At 42.9% G+C, this 19,142-nt stretch overlaps 1 protein-coding gene across 3 annotated transcripts in view; it reads left to right on the top strand.

The window, feature by feature from the left end:
• MACF1 (microtubule actin crosslinking factor 1) overlaps positions 1-18,329 on the top strand; it is a 317,520-nt gene extending 299,191 nt beyond the window's left edge. For 2 of the 3 annotated variants that reach the window (XM_039244487.1, XM_039244488.1), the window contains 8 exons: positions 62-216; positions 1,104-1,178; positions 2,291-2,308; positions 5,287-5,404; positions 12,555-12,766; positions 13,279-13,389; positions 15,815-15,944; positions 16,730-18,329. In XM_039244487.1, the coding sequence (XP_039100418.1) occupies positions 62-216; positions 1,104-1,178; positions 2,291-2,308; positions 5,287-5,404; positions 12,555-12,766; positions 13,279-13,389; positions 15,815-15,944; positions 16,730-16,986 (1,076 nt within the window). In that variant the 3' untranslated portion in view covers positions 16,987-18,329. The remainder of the gene's footprint in view (positions 1-61; positions 217-1,103; positions 1,179-2,290; positions 2,309-5,286; positions 5,405-12,554; positions 12,767-13,278; positions 13,390-15,814; positions 15,945-16,729) is intronic. The other variant, XM_039244489.1, reaches the window with a different exon arrangement.
• Positions 18,330-19,142: the final 813 nt, after the last annotated feature.

The following is a 19,142-nucleotide window of genomic DNA, read 5'->3' as shown; positions in this document are numbered from 1 at the left end:
CCTCCAGCAGTCCAGGTAAGCCTGGTTAGTTATTGTTCCGAATGTGATTGCTTTTCTCCAGAGTTCCCTACCACCAAGTTGGAGATGACTGCTGTCGCTGACATTTTTGATCGAGATGGAGATGGCTACATAGATTACTATGAATTTGTGGCTGCTCTGCACCCCAACAAGGATGCTTACCGCCCAACAACTGATGCAGATAAAATTGAAGATGAGGTATGGGAAATAATTGTATTTTGAGCACATGTTTGACCAAAGTGGTTGGATGTAATGACCATAGCAACCCTGTGACTTAACTGTCAGAAGATCACTATTCGGAATCCTGTTTGGAGAATCCCCCTATGGAGGACAGTGCCCCGGAGTATCTCTGACTATTGAGCTCTTTCAGTCTAGATGACATATTACTCAAATGGGTCACATCTGCGTGGTTCCTCCAGTGTTCGCAGACTTCCCACACTCCTCCCGGTTCATAGATACCATGTTGCTTAGAGCAACTCCTCTCTCAGTCCTGGGCATTCTATGTCAGGATCCAGGGAAGGGAGTGATCTTCAAATAAAGCATTTAAGGAGTAAAATGTGAAGTAATTTTTAAGATGGTGTATACCCACCATCCCTTCCGCCTAGTTAAGAACTTTTTACATTGAAAATCGTATCTATCACGTTGAAAATCACACCCATCACATTGAAAATAGCATTTTTTAGTAACACATGGAGATCTCAGGATCTGTTGATCCTATAAAGGGAGAGGTTAGTGGGCAGGTCTTGGATGTGTCCTGGAACACCCAAGGACTGACCTCTGGGGACTCTGAGGCTCCTAGGTTGAAATTTAAATCAGTTCATAGTTTGCTTTATTTGATTTGATTTTGATGCATGCATATTAACACATTTCTCTGAAGGGATGTGGAAACAAATGTATGATCAGCAAATGTGTGACATGTATTAATTTAGAATAAGGGAGAAATGCATGTAACAAAAGCCTAAAATACCTAAAAGAGACATCACAAAAAGCTTTCTGTTTATGTGTAAAAATCTTTGTTTCTCTAAAGAGGAAGCCTTGTTTTACCCTTCACACTTTTCTTTTTTGTTGTTGTTCGCAACCAATAGGTCACCAGACAAGTGGCTCAGTGCAAATGTGCAAAAAGGTTTCAGGTGGAGCAGATTGGAGAGAATAAATACCGGGTAAGGAAGAGAAAGCCAGTCCTTTGTGGTGGTGGTTTCTCCTGTGTGGCCCTTCCAGGTGAACTTAACCAGATGGTCCCACCTTCCGGCTACCAACACTTGGAGGACCAGAGCCGGTAGCACTTAAGATGTGGTCACTCTCTCTAGGTCCTAGATGTCAGGTGTCCTGCTGGGCTAAGCTTAATGCCCTGTATAGTTCCATCCGAAAAACAGTGCCATATTTAGCTAACAGTAGCTTGTACTTGAGTTCCAGTACAGGAGACATTTCAAAGTTCTCTCTTTTGCTGACCAAAGTCTTTAGGGAAATGGAGACACTTGTTCCATAAGATAAGGCAACAGTTACCTGAAAACCAACAGATCACCCCCAGAGTGCTGGTCCTTAGTGGCTCCTGGGCTCAGAGAGAGCTGGAGGAACTCTGTCGAGGTCCCCAAAGGATGCTCTGTCTGCTCTGAGCTGATGCACTAGGGATCGCCAGGCTCAGTAGTCCTTCCTGGAAGGCTGTGCTGAGCGTGGACATAACTGACCATGAATGATGCCGTGTTCTAGCTTCTTTTGGGACCAGGCTTGGGGCATAGAAGGGATCTGAAACAGCACTTCTAAAATACATTTAGCAGCTTATCTGGATTCTCTGAAGTCCTAAGGAAAATCTAAGATTGGTAAAGAGGGTTCAGATTATACAGTTTTTTTGTACCAACTTAGAAACAGGAAATCTAGGTTCCATCAGTACATTAAAGTGTCTTCAAAGTACACCAGAATCACCCTGGGCTGCTCTTTAGTTGGGGAATGTTGCGTGACTGTGCCTTGGATCCAGCCCAGGGCATTTAGTTAATAAAACTGTAAGCAATCTTGTGCTTGCTTGTTGCTTTTTATTTTCTTGTTTTTTTTTTTTTTTTTAATGCCCGTGAGAGACATGAATTAACAAGAGCAATAGAGTGGAAAAGTTAGGTCTTATTCATTTGTAAAACCACACCCCTGTGGCAGGAGCTTTCGAAGAATATGCTTGAAGACTGGTAACGTGATTGCATGATTTTCGTTCCTTAGTGTTAATTTGACAAAATGTTCTTTTTTTTTTTTTCTTCCATTTCCTCCATCCTTTACTCTTTGTCTGTAGTTCTTCCTCGGCAATCAGGTACAGTGTGCCTTGCAACGTTCTCCTTGGTGGAAATGGTCTGTGTAGCTCATGCTGCCTGTTCTTTGCTGTGGGGAGAGGACATAATCCGAAGCATGCCTGGGTCACATCTGGTTGTCTTACCAAGTGGAGAAACTGCTAATGGGGCTAATGTTGTAAAGCTGTCTTGGCGGCAGCAGGATAGAAGTACGTTACTTTTTAAGGGAGATGAACTTTTCCATTTAAAATTAGATTGGCTAAAGATATTATGCTGGACTGAGTTTGAAGTAATGTGGTTCAGGAAGCTATGGTATCAATCCATTGTGCTTCTAAAAGGAACCTGGTCTTATACTTCTGTTTTGGAAGTCAGAATACCAGACAGCACAGTTCTGATTTATACCAATCTTTTGAGAGAGAACACAGATTTTATAATGTACAGTAAGTCAAAAAATCTTAGGCACTTAAGTACTCCATCTATTTAAAGACCTTATTAATATTTACTTGTATTTACAACATATTTTGTAATTATAAGGTGCCTGAGAACTATAGTGTAGCAGTCATGATTGGCTGTAGCCCAAAGTTTGCTGATTATGTCCAGCCAGCCAAAATCTCAGGGATCAAATTAGACTTGCTAGAAAAGATTAAATGCTTTTGACTCCACTTGGTAATTCTAACCTTATAGATCTTTTTTGAGGGCTCTGGGGTCCTGTGTCTTCAAATGGAAGGAAGTTGCATGGGTAAAGTCCATCTTGTGATTTGAAATCAGAAACACTAAGAGTTGATTTGAGGCCTTCCATCAATATTAGGTTCCAGGTATTGCAATAATCATTCACTACAGTAACATTCTGGGCCAGTGGGAAGAACAGCGGATAGGAAGAAACAAAAGACCTTAACAGTCAGACTGGGTTTAAAATGTCATTGCGTGAAAGTACCCAGCCATACCTGAAAGTTGTACCTGTTTGCTAATAACTGCACGCAGAGCCCTGAAGTCCTTTGAAATGGCACTGACCTCCTCTACTGCTCCACTGACAGTAAGGGTCAGACGAGTTACTCCCAATATTGGGAATAGAATCCTGGAGTTCCTTTTGTGCACGAGGCACTTGAGACCCAAAGGACCCCATGCTGACCGTCACAGTGCTGTCTCAGAACCACTGCAAGAACCCAGGTCTCCGTAAGGGATTTTTCAGTTAAGAGAAGGAAACAGAAGTTATTTTGCCCCAAGACATTTCTGGGGCCTCCGCCTCACAGCCCAGCTTTGCCAGGTTTGCACAGCTTCCCATTTTTAGAGCTGCTATAGCCCCTTCTACCAGTCTGGCCTCAATTCCCCCAGCCACTTTTGCTGCTGACTTAGATCAAACTTCCTTTTCCCTACAGCTCAGCAGAAACAAATTAGAATCTTTCAGAGAACACTTCAGTAAACAAAAAATTAAGGACAAAAGAGGAATGAGTTAAGTGAAGTAATTCTAAACACTGGCAGATAGAGTACAGGGCACAGTAATGGAAGGGTAAAGTACTTCTCGGAGTCCCTTCCTGACTCACTATGGAGGATGTAGAGGCCCTTACTTCCTCCCTCTCCTCACCGAGCCAGAGAGAACCCCAACTAGTGACTGGCTGTCCCTGCTCTTGGTGGTGGCGGGATTTTCCTGCAGGACCTCCCCATTTCCTCTACTGGGCCAGCTGATGAGGGAGGTGCCCTCAGAGGCCCAAGGGGCAGCTTCCTTCCCAGGACAGGACGTTTATTCCCTCACATCTGTGGGCACCCATTTCAGTGCTTTTTATACTACACCATGCTGTTGCTGTGGTCACTCTGTATAAAATCTTAACAACTGTAGGGGATGAGAGATGTAATTATTTGAAAATGTAGTTGTTTTCAAAGTAAAGGATTGGGGAGGGAGGTGATACTTTTTCAGTCACCTTGCTACCTGTATAAACAGCACACTAGAGCCAGTGCAGAGTAATACAGAGAATTACTGCAAATACATTGATTTTGAGGGAGGTTGGTTATATTTCTTTCTCAAACATCTTTTCTGGCGTTTTCAATTTTTATACTTTGTTTCAAAGTTATGGTTCTCCTTTATAACCTTAAAAATCTAAATTAACTAATTAGTCCCTTCACTTCTCACCGCAATCCCAGCATTCTCCTTGAATTAAATAATTTTAGGAATGCTATTTTTCCAGCCAAAATGTTTGATCTTTGTTTTGGGATCTCCGCATGATTCTCTTTTGTTGCCTCTTATTTTGGGAAGAGGGTAATTTATTATGTGGTAGGAAACTCCAGATGTTAACAGGGCTGAGCAATAGGGATGTTAGGCAAGGAAAAAGGAAGAAATAAGTATCAGAAAGCCATGCTTGTAGTACTATCTCAAGTTGATTGTTGAATACTGTATAATGTGGTGGATTAATTCTCTTCAACTAAATTTTAGTATAAATACTATAACAGTTTGTTTAGCTGAAGAAACTTTTCTGCTTGGTGACCTCACAATTAGAGCAGATAGAGGGCTTATTTCTGACAACCTTGTGTGGAAAATCACTTTTCCTTCTAAGCTCATAATAGTGATGATGGCTTTGCAAGGGTTTCCTTAAGGCTTGAAATAGTATTTGCTGTTCTTCATCTACCTTTTGAGCACACCGTATTCAGATGTTGACATACGCTTTACATCTACCTTTTATTGAAAGCAAACTAACAACATTTTACTACTCCGTTTTAATTTGGGCAAATGTTTGAAAGAATCAAAGTGAACTAACATTTGTCTGTCCTCTGCCCTGCCCCACGGTAGAGGCGTGACTAAGTTAGTGATCCCAATAGAAAGACACTGGTCTTTACCTTGATATCTTAGCTGCTCCATATTTAAACTCTTTTGTGAAAAATGACGAATAGTGAGTTAAAATTCTCCAGACTGTCGAATTGTCATCTGTCTTGTCTGAATACAGTCTGCTCTGGGAAGGCCTCAGCCTGCTCTAGGACACACTCACTCATCACTCTCCCCTTGGTCCTGCAGTTCGGGGACTCTCAGCAGCTGCGGCTGGTCCGCATCCTGCGCAGCACAGTGATGGTCCGAGTTGGTGGAGGATGGATGGCCCTGGATGAATTTTTAGTGAAAAATGATCCCTGCCGAGGTAAGGAACCTTCCTGAGCACGAATTACACGTTAGGTACTCCCTCGTCACGGATCTTTCATGCTTACACAAAGTATTGGTAGTGGGTTTGTGGGTTTTACTTTGTTAAGCTGCCTAGATGTCGCTCCACCAGCACAGACTGGAAGTTGAGGGTGCCTGAGTGGACCAGGAAGAGAAAGAAGGAGAAGTGGATGCTGGAGGGGAGAGACCGGTTTTAAGGGACACAGTAGGAATTTATTGGTATCTTCCAGTGTTTTGGTTTGAGGTGTTAAATTAACACTAGCCTGGAAAGGAGCCTGATGAAGCCTCTGCAGTTCCTGATTAGCGCTGCAGATTCCTATGCCGGAAACTCAGAGAGGGTGCTGGGCTCCTCCCATGCAGGGAAGGACTGGAGGCCCGCCAGTGGCCAGGAGAGGGGATAAAGAATACCTGGCCCTCAGTGCAGATGCTTCTAAGACAGGTGATTACTGAAGCAAGACTCTGGGGTGCTGAACTTGGAAGGGGTACATGCCAGCCCAAAGGCAAAAGAGAAATTTTATGTGAGTGACAGCACCTGCAGCTTCAGGCATGTGAGGGTTGCCACGGCAGAGGTGAGGGACTCGGGTGTCGGTGGCTAAGCCCTCTTCACCTGCGGCCTTTCCTTTCTCCTGCTCGCCAAGCTGCATGTGGGTGCACAGGAGGCTCCCCCACTGTCTGCCAGGTTGTCTTTCTTGACCGTTTCTGCGTTTCCTGCTCTGTCTCTTTGTGTTTGTTTATTTTTTTATTCTAGTTCACCATCCTGGGAGTAAAATAAAGCGCTCTGATTCCAGCTCTTCGATTTCCAGTCAGTCTCCCATAGGTTGGCTTTTAAGCTTTGTCCCCCTTACCCACACCCCAGCCCACTGAGAATGGCTTTGCTTCTTAAACTGTGGTGCCTCTTGGCTCTGTGGCATCTGCTGCCTTTACAAATGCTTTGAAATAGCCCAGCCCTGGCTTTTCTAACTGTTACAAGTTGACAGCATAGGATGTTTCTGTTGAAATAGAACCCATGGAATGTGTTCAGACTTTCTGTACATTTAACAAATACTTATATAGCTTTTTAGGTGCCACACGCTGTTATAAGCAGTTTACAGATGATAACACATTTACACGGCTGTGCAGTTCAGATTGTTATCGTCTCCATTTTACAGAATAGGAAATTAAAGCACAGAAAAGTTAAATAACTTACGTGAGGTCAGACAACTAATATACGGCAGACAGGATTCAGTTACAAGACACTCTGGCTCTAAAGTGTGTGCTCCTGATCAAGGTGCCGTGTGTCTCAGAGGCTGATGCACCCACTGCCACCCCTTTGTGTGTGTGGATTGCTAGTTCAGCCTGTGGAATTAAATTGGTAAGGCATATTTATAAACCTGGTAGAAATGTTTACAGTACAGTTACATAACTTCTTTGAAAGTGATTTGTAGTCCTATTTTGAAGTGTTTAGAGCTAAAGGGCACAGTTCTCACATGAATTCAGATATGCCCATAGTAGCATTTCTTATTTTAACTCATTCTGCATTTACTCCAGTAAACAAAAGTAATTTTCATTAATTAAAAAAAAAGTTAATTTTAAAAGCAACTGTTCTGATAAAAACTTGAAAGGGTTTAATCAATTTTAGAAGTTAACTATGTTGTAAACTAATTTCCTGGATCTAAAAGTCCTCTTTCATGATTTTACATCAGGAGCAAGAGCAATGTATATATAGGATTTTAGCCATAACTCGGTAAAACAACATTATTTCTTTCTAAATCTGTTAGTAAGATTTTGGGGTTTTTTTAATTTGTTTTTGGGGGGGCATGTCTTGTATGATTGGACTAAACAAATAAACAGAAGAAGTAATGCATGCAACATTTTGGAATCTGGTTGCCTGTTTGCTGCCTGCTTTACTTGCTCTGTTTACAATAACTTTATGCTGATGGCCAAGGGGAACACTGCTTGCTTTGTCCTTCTATAAATCGCTAAAAACTGGAACCCCAAGGAAGTTTGGGAGGGCTGCCTAGTACCTATATTCTGTGGAACATAGTAGCCTTTTCAGCATCCCTTGGAGCAAACAAGGTAAGGCTTTCCTTTGTGCCTCTCCAGGAATGACCTCCTAGCACTCAGTAATCCCCTTGATTGTACTGATTGCAGAGTCCAGAACTGCCCAGCCGTCTTAGATATCATAAGTCTACCAGGGACAGACAGGATGAGTATTTCTAATCAAAACATTGCACTAGGAGGTGAACACTTTAGGGTTGGGATAGATGTAAGAAGTGACTGGGGAGGGCGTAAATATCACAAAGAGAAGAGTTCTTGAAGCTACCTAGGATTCTGTGAAGATTTATGTGGCTTCTAGAAGCACCACTTTGGGTAGATTTTATATTCATTTGTGTTGCACTTCCTTGCTGTCTAGACCACAGAGAAGTTAGACTAAGGATAGAATACAATTTATGACATTATAATACCAATGTGCATAGTCATTTGTTACCTCTTGCTACATAACTGCTTAGAAAAGCTGAGTGAGAGAGTTGCCTGGGTGGGTCTCTTGGTTTCAGCTCATAATCTCATAGTTCGTGGATTCGAGCCCTGAGTCCAGCTCTGAGCTGACAATGCAGAGTCTGCTTGGGATTCTCTCTCTCCCTGCTCCTCCCCCACTCTCTTCTGTTTCTAAAAATAAATTTAAAACAAAAAGAGAGGAGTGCTTGGGTGGCTCAGTCAGTTAAGCATCCAACTCTTGATTTCAGCTCAGAGCATGATCTCATGGTCACGTGTTCGAGTCCTGCCTAGGGGCTGTCAGCACAGAGCCTGCTTGTGATACTCTCTCTCCATCTCTCTCTCTGAAAATAAACTTAAAAAAATAAAAAGGTGAGAGAGCTCTCAAACTGCACATTGCTTTAGTCAAACATACAGTGAAAATATTCAACTAGGGAGGTTCCTAACACTGCCAAAACTGGAGGTTTCAGTTTCTGAATTCATCCATGGCAAAAGAGATCATGATATTTTGGATAGAGATGAAAACAGTGCCCTGCCTAAGAATAGATCTATTTTTATCCTAGGGTACTGTATATGTTTTTGAGCACTAGACAAATTAGTTCCTAGAACACTTCATTCATGGAGATTTAAAAGACGATTTGGCTTAGAACTGATTGTTTTTCCTTTCTTTTTATTGTAGTAAAATACACATAACATAAAATTTACCATCTTAACTATATTCGAAATGTTCAGCGGCTTGAAGTACATTCACCCTGTTGTGCTACCATTGCCCATCCACAGAGCTCTTTTCATCTTATAAAACTGAAATTCTGCATCCATTAAACAAGAGCTAAGAACTAAATTGTGACTGACCGGCCTGTTCTAACCAACATCAGGTGGCCAGCCTAAGTCCCTTAGAAAATGGTGGCCCCTTTGGTGTTGAAAAACTAGAATGGTTGCCTTCAGTGCCTGGTCTCCAACATGTGATCTTCAAAAAATTATGGGCAAGTGTTTTTGGAAGACTCCAGCTTAAAGCTAAAGCAGGTTTCTTTACTGTAGGACTCCCAAGAGCTTTGAAGATGCTGATCTCATTAGGGCTCTTCCAAAGGGGGAAAGTGTTTATCGAGCTCTTTGTAGAAACCCTCAAAAAACCTTAGTTTGGGAAATTCTGCTATAAACAGTGGAAGACCATGGAAGGATTTTGAGCCATTTAGAGTTATCAGGTTTCTATTTATAAATTCAGGTCTAGGGGATGAGATGAGAAATGAGACCAGTTGGAAGCCTTTTACAGCCATGCATGGTAGATGAGACACCCTATGATCCACATAAGTGTAAGGAGGTTTGTGGGTGTGGGAATGCACTGGGGATTCGAGGAGCTTGAGAAGATAGAATCAGGAGGCCAAACTGCCATCAGTAGAAACCTCTACTGCCCCTCTGGCTTCTGGCTCTGATCATGTCTAATCAGTCACTAAGATAAAAGATTCTGTCATCCAGCAAAGGGTCTGCGCACGGGATACATTTGGAGTCAGGTATGACTGTAATGAAGTCTCAGGTTGGTGAGCTCATCACCACCGGGTTCGAAGTCTAAGAGGGAGAACAGGACTGCAGACAGCAGCAGGGAACATCAGTGTTTACCAGTGGGTGGGAAGGAGGAGAAGCAGGAAAGCGAGTGTCCTGGGAGTCAAGGGAAGAGTGTTTTTGTTTTTGTTTTTAATGTTTGTTTATTTTTGAGAGAGACCGAGTGTGAGGAAGGGGCAGACAGAGAGAGGGAGACACAGAATCTGAAACAGGCTCCAGGTTTTGAGCTGTCAGCAGAGCCTGGCACAGGGCTCGAACCCACAAACTCTGAGATCATGACCTGAGCCAAAGTCAGAAGCTTAACCAACTGAGGCACCCAGGCACCCCAGGAAGAGAGTATTTCAAGAAGAGAGAGTTATTCCGCACATGGAAATTATAACAGCAGAGAGGTGTTTGTACTTGTCACATTATCAGATTTTACATGTACACATGTAAATGTGTACACATGTGAATAACAGCATTAGCCATAGGAAAGTAAATTCAGTATATTCCTATGTTATTTTGGAGAGTATACGTTGGTATAGAATTTGGGGGATCATTTGACAAGTATCAAAAATTCTGTGTGCATTCTTTCTCCTCAGAAATTTATCCTAAGGAAATCATCATTGATATGCACAAAACCTGTTACAAGTAGTTTGTCACAGCATTGTACACAATGTTTAAGAAATTATAAGCCAATTAAGAATACAACTAGTAGGGTTATTTAAATAAATTGATGTCCATATGATGAATTAAGGCCTTGTAGCCTTGAAATTATGCAAGAGCATTCAAGCATGGAGGAATGTTCCTGATGTTTTCTGTTAAAACACACACACACACACACACACACACAGTCGTGCACAGGAATAGATACACCATCATTGTAATAGTAATGTCCCTAAGGTTGTAAGATTAAGGAATTTTTATTCTCTTTGTACTTTTCTGTATATTTCAACCTTTGTACAGTTTAAAGCTAACAGTGATAACTTAGAGTGATTAGGTGGTGTGATGGGGACAGAAGCCTGAGTGGGGTGTGGGTGAGTGGAGAACCGCTGATGCGAAGAGCTGTGGGGTGGGAAGAGAGAGCTCAGGTGGAGATGGGAGTTCTAGTCCCAGCCCTAGCACAGCTTTCCTTGACCTCAGCCTGTGTGAGTGCTTCCATTCCTTTGTCTGTGACAGGGATGCCGACAGGTCATTGGTGACAGTCAAGTGCCCTACTGCATGTGATCACACTGTAAATTGTGCAGTGCACAGGCAACATGATATCATTATATCATTACATTTCAAATGTAATGCTATGGCCCTCATCTGAGATCCCGCTTCAGTCTTCCTTTTCTTACCACTCTGTTGTTTCTGTCTGGGATACCTGGTACACAGGTAAACTGCTAGATGTTTACTAGCTTTAAACTACACATCTGAAATTCTGTGCAGCTCAGGGACATAAGCAGTTCTTTTGGGGGTGAATCCTTAGCTAAGTAATGGTTTTTATTCTTCACTGTTACCTTAGTGCTTTTGTTGTGTGTCCACTGTTATGCTGGGCACTTTAGCAAACACAAGATAAAGAAGTGTAAATCCTGACTCCACAGTTATTAGTGAGGGGAAGTCTTTACTGAAGTTCCCATGTTAGTGCTGAAGGAAATTCTCTTGGAGAATCTTTAGTATAGACACAGAAGAAAACACTGAAGTCCAGAAAATGCATGAGGGCCAAGGAGTGAGGCTTGAGGGGCACAGTCTCTTGGGGCCTGAGGAGGAAGGAAACAGCTTAGTGTTCATAGACCATCCAGACAATGGGATCAGCCGGAGGAAACTGAGGCCCAGGGCAGGAAGACCTGGTTGGTAGCTGAGCCTAGATCGTAACTCAGGTTTTAATACCCACATTGGCCCTGGTAACCTGACATTTTGATATGTTATATCAGTATAATACATTGAGAAGAATTTGATCTGGGAGTTTGGAACTACACCACTTGAACACCCATGCAACCTGATTTCAAATCTCATTGTACCAAAATCCATCAGTTCCCTTGAGGACATGAAGGTTTAGGCAGAAGAGCAGGGCGGGCACAGGTATCTCAAATCTGCTAAACCCATGGTTCCTGCCAGAGTGAAAAATCTTACTAGAAAAGAATGACAAACAGCTTTTTTAACAGTTCCCTTTTCCCAAGTTTCACCATGGTCCTGTTTGTTCAGATCTGTATAGCGTATTCTAAAAAGTGAACAGTTTAGGACGGAGAGGGAGAGAAGAAGTTCTTACAGGATAACTTGGTGAGAAATAATCTAAGGACTTATTCCAGAGGAATTATTTCTTTTAAATTAGCAGTGTCTTTCACATTTAACATTTACATTGGTCACCCTTGGAATCCTCTGAATCCACATTTGAAGTTCTGGTTGTACAGCCCCAGAAAGCCATGGGACGGCACCTGTTGGCCTTCAGAGCAGTTTCCAGGTCGCCTCCCACTTGACATTCCTCCCACTCGCTGTTGTCCCTTAAGCTTCTTGTTGCTTTCAGGTTTTGACCTCACATTTCTCACTGGCAAGTTTTGTGCATGGTCTCAATCTTTCTCTCTCTCCTCCCACATGTTTACTTCTTAATGAGTTTATCCTGGTCTTTTTACCATCCTGAGTTCCTGGATCCCTTCCCTGAGGATTGTTAGCAAACTGAATTCAAATAGAAGAGTCTGGACAATGTTGATTGCAATGATCTGTTTTTCTCCACTGTCCTGCAAAACCTGAGCAAAAAGTACACATGTACTATGAGAGAGAAAAGAGGGGTTTTGACCTAATGTCAGAGGTTTGTGCACCGCTGCATCTGCTTTCTTTGACCCGTTACAGTGTGCTTACCCCAGGGGACAGTGACACGGCAAGATCATTACCACAAAATGAAATAGTATCTCGTATATAAAAGTCTTTATCATGGCAAACCATTGGGGCTTATTAGTTCATTGCTATGGGTAAGAATCATGACAGACTGATAAATCATGAATTTATTTTAAAAGAATCCACGGATAGTACTAAATCTATAACTTCCATAACTGTTATCATGGGGTCAAGCAGCTGTATGACCATCAAAAACACATTTTTTTAAGATTAACTGACATTGTATGTGTGTGTTTATTCCTTTTTAGCACGGGGTAGAACTAACATCGAACTTAGAGAGAAGTTTATTCTGCCTGAGGGGGCATCCCAGGGAATGACCCCTTTCCGATCACGGGGTAGAAGGTCCAAACCATCTTCCCGGGCTGCCTCCCCCACCCGCTCCAGCTCCAGCGCTAGTCAGAGTAACCACAGCTGTACGTCCATGCCGTCTTCTCCGGCCACCCCAGCCAGTGGTACCAAGGTACGTACTGACCTCTCTTATGGCCTGCGTCCCTGTTCCCATATTTACAGACATTCGGTGTTGAGTGTAGCCTCTGAACGCCTCCAGCGAGGAACGTGGAGATACCCTGACCAAGCTCTACCTAGACCAGCCTTTCCAGGCCCCAGTAGAGAACAGGACCTTTAAGATTTTACTCTGAAGGACATTATTAAAATATGAACTCAGATCGTCATATCAGAAACACTTCTTTCCACATATCTCCCATCCAGAATTACTAATTTTGGAAATCCAGCCACTATCCGTGCAGCTGAAGCTAGCGAATAATTTTGGTTGTTTTGATGGGTTACGTATGAAGAATGCTGTTGCCTTTCTGCCTGGTCCCTTTTATCCTGTTAAACTGATGCACGTTTTGTTTTGTTTTCTGTTCCTTTAAAATTCAGTGTCTCCTGTTTATTTTTCGTGTTCCCAATTTGCTTCCTTTCTGTTCCATTTTCAATTGTTCCCGTCCTTCCCTTTGGATTTCCGTTTCGCAGACTCCACTTCAGTTCTCTCGCTGTTATGAAAAACCCTGGTTGATAAACAGTAAAGCTGGCACCCCTGTCAGGGACAGCCATTATCCTGACCTCCAGCTGCCCAGCCCCGAGGTAGAGTATGGTTTTGCTGACTAAGGACACGGTCAAGATGAGGCCCTCGCTAATGCCACGAACTGGATCAGCTCCTCTTCCTGACACAAGTCCATGCTCTTTTCCATCTTTGTGGTGCTTGCTCTCACAGCCGATTCATCTAGTCAAGTGCTTTTCAGGGGTTTCTAACTCGGATTCACCAAAATTGTAGATAAACAAGAGATGCCTAAAACTGGATTCACAACTTGCTACCAGTGTTTAGAATGATGTTTTTCCAGGGTGATGAACAATTGTCATTCCTGGTAATTTGTTGATGGATATTATTTATAAAATCCAGGCCTCTCAGAGTCTCCAAACATCAGATAAACGGACGAGTTATGAACACTTGAAATTCAACTACGGTGCATGTTCAGCAGTGTTCTATCTTTGCTTAGAACAGAAGAGTGGCTGTCGTCCCCTGCCCTGAGCCACATCCCCAGGGTGGTTGGTATCACCAAACTGGTTTGGGGTGTGGCTGCTGCCTCCTTCAGCCAAGCACCGTATCGGGCGAACACTGCTCTGAGGCTCAGATTTAAGTCACATGGGTGTGTGACTAGTGGCCTAGTCACTTGGGTGTCTGAAGCCTTGATTTGAATACACATGCCCACAGTTAAGCATGTTTGAGTGCAGTCATTAAAATGCCTAAAGCATTTGTGGAAGAGCAATGTTTCAGAAACAAAACATGGGCTAATGGCTTACCTGATAGCAGGAAAGTTTTCGTTCTAGCTCCTGCTGGGAAATACTGGTTTCTTGTGCCTCAGAAGATAGCATTGCCTTCAGTCACGCAAAGCTTTGGGCTGAGAAGGCGGGAGATGTAAGAAGCCAATGCCTGTGAATGGGCTGCTGCTTTGGGATTCATCTGCTCCTCTAAAGCTCCAGTTCAGAGATCTGTCTGATTTAGAACATGATCTGGGGACCTTCTGCCGCCAAAACCCCAAGACTCCACCTGCTTATCTTGCTTTTCTTCTTCCTTAATGGCTCCAGTTTCATGAAAGTCTCAAAAGTTCTAAAATTTTAAATGTTGTTATTTATGAAGTACAAAATGCTCACAGGATTCTAATAGATCAGCCTTTTTGTTTTATAAGATTTTACCTTTTGTTTTGTTGATTCTGAGGTTTCAGCTTTCCTTACCTGTGGGTGTTTTCTACAGTCCTCATCCCGCCCTGGACTCCCAGCCCAGAGCCTCCAGGGCTGCGGTCTTGTCAGCGGCGTGCTTGCGAGCAGTAGCTTCTGAAACTGGTGCTCCCCCCGTGTGGGCCAGGAGGGCTTGCGCTTGACCGTTAATCACTTTCTGTCGCTTTTGCCTTTTCTTTCTAAATTAAAAAAAAATACAAGAAATACAATGAAAACAGGTTGCTTTACTCTTCCATTTGTATGAACATCTTAAAGGTCCTGGAAAACAGTTTACACAGTTGATTTCAAAGAAAAATTAGAATAGCATGTTATGGTATGAGTGATATTTAAAATATTCTTGAATTAGGACTTCCAAATTAAGTCTACTACTGTTTAAAAAAAAAAAAACACTCAGATGGGCAATGTTGCTCCTACTGGTAGCAGTAGTAATAATGTGTATCTTCCAGCTCTTTTTCCATTAGGAAGTGCTTCTACACATGATTTATTCATTCAGCAAGTTTTTATTGAGCCCCTCTTCTGTGCCAGACACTGTTTTAGGTGCTGAGGATATGACAGTGAAAAAAGTCCCTGCTTTCATGGAGACAAGACAGACCACAGACAAGGGTATCTATCATATGTCAGGTGGTGATAAGTGCTATGCCAAAAAATAAAGCAGGGGAAGAAAATAGAAAGTTAGGGTGTTACTGTAGTAGTGAAGCAAGACCTCTCTGATGGGTCATTTCAGCCATGCTGCCCAAAGGAAACGAGGGAGTGGGCCACTCAGAAATAGAGTGGGAGACAAGTGAGGAGGCCATGGTGACCCAGCGGACTGAAAAGGAGAGAGTGTGCTTATCTGCCATTTTTCCAGTGAGGGAAATAGACTGAAAGATCTTGGCTTGACTGAAGTTCCTGCACCCATCTAGTGAGAGAGGCTGGAGTGATATTTGCATCTCCATACGGAAGAGAACGCATATTTCAAATTTCTAGCCCCAACACTTTGGCACTCAGGATTATTTGGATTTTTGGGGGAGGGTCATTTCTGGTGGAAATTTGTCAGTAGCTTTCTAGTAAAAGTTTAGAAGACATTGTGAAATTTTAAATTGGAACATAAGACCTTTTCTGGGGTGGAATTCTCAAACTACATGACCTAGGACACTTTTGAAATAAATCTTTGTTTTCCTGGACTTTTAATTTGCTTTTCAGTCAATCAGATGTAAGGACGCTTAAGTAGGCCTCCTCAGATTGAATTTCAGACTTCACCTAGTAAATAGGACTTTTAAAATTTTTTTTTAAGGTTATTCCATCAACAGGCAGCAAGTTGAAACGACCAACCCCAACCCTTCACTCTAGCCGCACATCCCTCGCTGGCGATACCAGCAATAGCTCTTCCCCAGCCTCCACAGGTGCCAGAACGAATCGGGCGGGTAAGTACCTGCCCCCATCCATGTGCACTGGGGGGAGGGCAAGGGCAGTGGCCAGGCTAAGAACTGGGGGACAGCGGCCTCTGGCGCTACTTCACTGCTCCCCAAGGAAAGCAGATACTGAGAGCAGCACATGGATGTGATGTCCAGAGAGACACCCGCAGATTTTCTGCTGCTCTTTCCTCTCCCTCTTACCACCATAGCTACCTGCAGCCATGCCTTCTGAGAGCAGATGCGTGCACGGCTAAAGCCAGGCCCCCTTTTCTTGATCAGAAGTGACTGGATGTAAAAGTGAGAGAATATAAAAGGGGGGAGGGACCTCCTGAAGGGGGCTTTCCTCAGAAGGCCACCCAGTGTTGGGGCTGGCAGTTTGCCAGTAATTTTTCCAGCATCCTGCATTTATTATAGCTGCTGGCAAGCAGAGAAAGTCAGGGAAGGATCGCATCTGTTCACCTGTTGCTTTTCTGCATGGGTGTCCAGGAATTGGCCTCATTTCTGGTGCTCTGTTTGCCTGCCCCTGCCCCCCTACCCCTGTAGCAGGCTTTCCTCTGTGCCCAGGTGACTGAGCAGCCCTGCTCAGCACCACTCTGGGGCCACACGAGGTCACTGTGCTGCCGAGAGAAGCTACTGTGTAGATGAGGAGATGGGGTCCAGAAAGGCTCTGATCTGCCTAAGGTCACACAGCATATCCGGTAGTATTCGAGTCTGAGCCCTAGCCTCTGGTCACTTGTCCTCAGCGCCCCCCGTATTGTCTCTATTAAGTCTGCTGCTTTATTCTCGAATTCCAGACCCTAAAAAGTCAGCCAGTCGCCCTGGGAGTCGGGCCGGGAGTCGGGCCGGGAGTCGTGCCAGTAGCCGGCGAGGAAGCGATGCCTCTGACTTTGACCTTTTAGAGACGCAGTCTGCTTGTTCAGATACTTCGGAGAGCAGCGCTGCAGGGGGCCAGGGCAGCTCCAGAAGAGGGCTAAACAAGCCTTCCAAAATCCCCACCATGTCTAAGAAGACCACCACTGCCTCCCCCAGGACTCCGGGTCCCAAGCGATAACACTGTAACAAGCACCCCCAAGCCTCTATCCACTTTGAAGCCTGCTCCGTACATTGGGTGTATATTTATTCTGAACAGGAGAAGTTATATTGTTAAAAGTGTAAAAGAATAATTGTGTTATGAAGCTGCCTTATTTTTTTTCTTTTTGTAAGTTACTATTTTCATGTGAATATTTATGTAGATAAAATTTGCCTCCTGGTAACCCTGTAATGGATGGGGCCCAGAAATGAAATATTTGAGAAAGACAAGTGAAAAAAGGTCAAGATGAGAATGTGTATTAAAAAAAAAAAAAGCCTCTAAATAGGGTTTCTGCGCGGTGCAGGGTTGTAAACCTGCTTTATCTTTTAGGATTATTCCTAAATGCATCTTCTTTATAAACTTGACTTGCTGTCTCAGCAAGATAAATTATATTAAAAAAATAATAAGAATCCTGCAGTGTTTAAGGAACTCTTTTTTTGTAAATCACAGACACCTCAATGAGCAAGAACTGAGGGGAGGGCACTTCTAATTGCTTTCTCCAATGTTTTTAATGCTGTGTGATTTTAGCTGAAGAGAGGGCACCTCCTCTAGGTAATGTTTGCACATGATCAGCAAAAGGAGTTCATCGCAACACTCTGAATACTGTTTCAATACTGGGTGTTTAAAGGACAATAGCTGCTAGAATTCAGGGGTAAATGTGACTGTTCCGAAGATGTCAGAAGATGGGGGTTTTTAAGAGTCCTGGTTTGTAACTTCCTATTCACCCCAGCCACCAATAATTCCTGTCTGTGCTCACCAGGACCCAGGCCCTCGGCAAGGGGAGACTCCTTGGTGGCATTGTGAATTACAGATTTATCTGCATTTTTCCTATTTATTTAAATGGTCGATCAACTTCCCACAAACTGAGGAATGAATTCCACGGGCTTTTTCTGAAAATGTGGACATGAAACAAACACTTGCTCGTCCTTTAAAGGAGTTCACCAGCACACCTGTTAACAAGTCCCGTTTGCTTCCGTCTTTTTTTGTGCGTAATAAAGTCAACTGACCAAGTGACCATGAAGAGGGGCTGTCTGGGGCTCCCGTTTTTTAGCTGCTGTTCCTCTTCAGCTCCGACCATGTTGCTGTGTGATTATCTCAATTGGTTTTAATTGAGGCAGAAACTGAAGCTCTACCAATGAACTGTTTAAAAACAAGACACACTTTTGTATTAAAATTGCTTGCAGTAACAAATTTGTATTTCCTGATTTTCTTCTCAACTATTACCTTATATATAACATGTTACTCTGGGTATGATTGTGTTTTAGGTACTTAAATGCATTATTCAAATCAAAACATCTTGGTGGATAAATTATGGAGCTCATTAATAGATTTTTTTTTCTTGTTTATTTCATCCTTCCTTGTTAATTTTAACAAAGCAACAAAGAAGTAATCGGACTATTGTTAGTGTAAATCTATAGGATATCTGCACCACTTAGGTGATTACACAAATACTAATATGTAAGAAGAAATCACAGAGATCTGGGTTTGAGAGGATGGGGCCAATTTCCCTCATTATACTGAGATTTCTGGTTAAATGACAGAATTTCAGAAGTGGATGCCACATTGGTCATCAAATCTAGCTTTGCATCAAAATATCCTTTCTTTTGCAGATGGAGACAATGGGATGGGAAAGTTGGAGAAAGGTTATTTGCCTTAGGTCACAGAATTAATAAATGGCCAAAAAATGGACCTTGAATCAAATCTTTGATTCCCTATTCAAGTCTGGCATTTCTATTTCCCCCAGCCCCTAGTTGGCTTTATAATAATTAGAACAGCCAAATATTAAATAATTCTAACAGAAGGAATTAGGCTAAGAAGTAAGGAAGACTTAAGAGGTAGGTAAGGGGTTCAAGCTCAGGCCACCAGTGTTTCTGACAATCAGGCCATACTCCTCATGTGGTCAGGAATTTGGTGAGACGCATTTGTTTGCCAAAGCTGTTTGAAGCCAGATGCCCAGATTTAAACACAGTCCAGCCTGATGGATTCTGAAGGAAGTGCTTCCTTTATTCCTCCCTGGAATTCTGTAACTTGAAGCTGCCGGAACTGTGTAGGATAGTATTTTCACCCAAATTTGCTTCCCCTCTAGGCCTCCTGGCAGCAGAAGCATACAACACTTGACCTCCATCCTTTCAGATTTT

Source organism: Hyaena hyaena, unplaced genomic scaffold (assembly GCF_003009895.1).
Source record: "Hyaena hyaena isolate Hyena2069 unplaced genomic scaffold, ASM300989v1 scaffold_237, whole genome shotgun sequence".
Taxonomy (NCBI): domain Eukaryota; kingdom Metazoa; phylum Chordata; class Mammalia; order Carnivora; family Hyaenidae; genus Hyaena; species Hyaena hyaena.
Note: the sequence above shows the minus strand (reverse complement) of the source record. Positions and strands in the feature narration are given on the sequence as shown.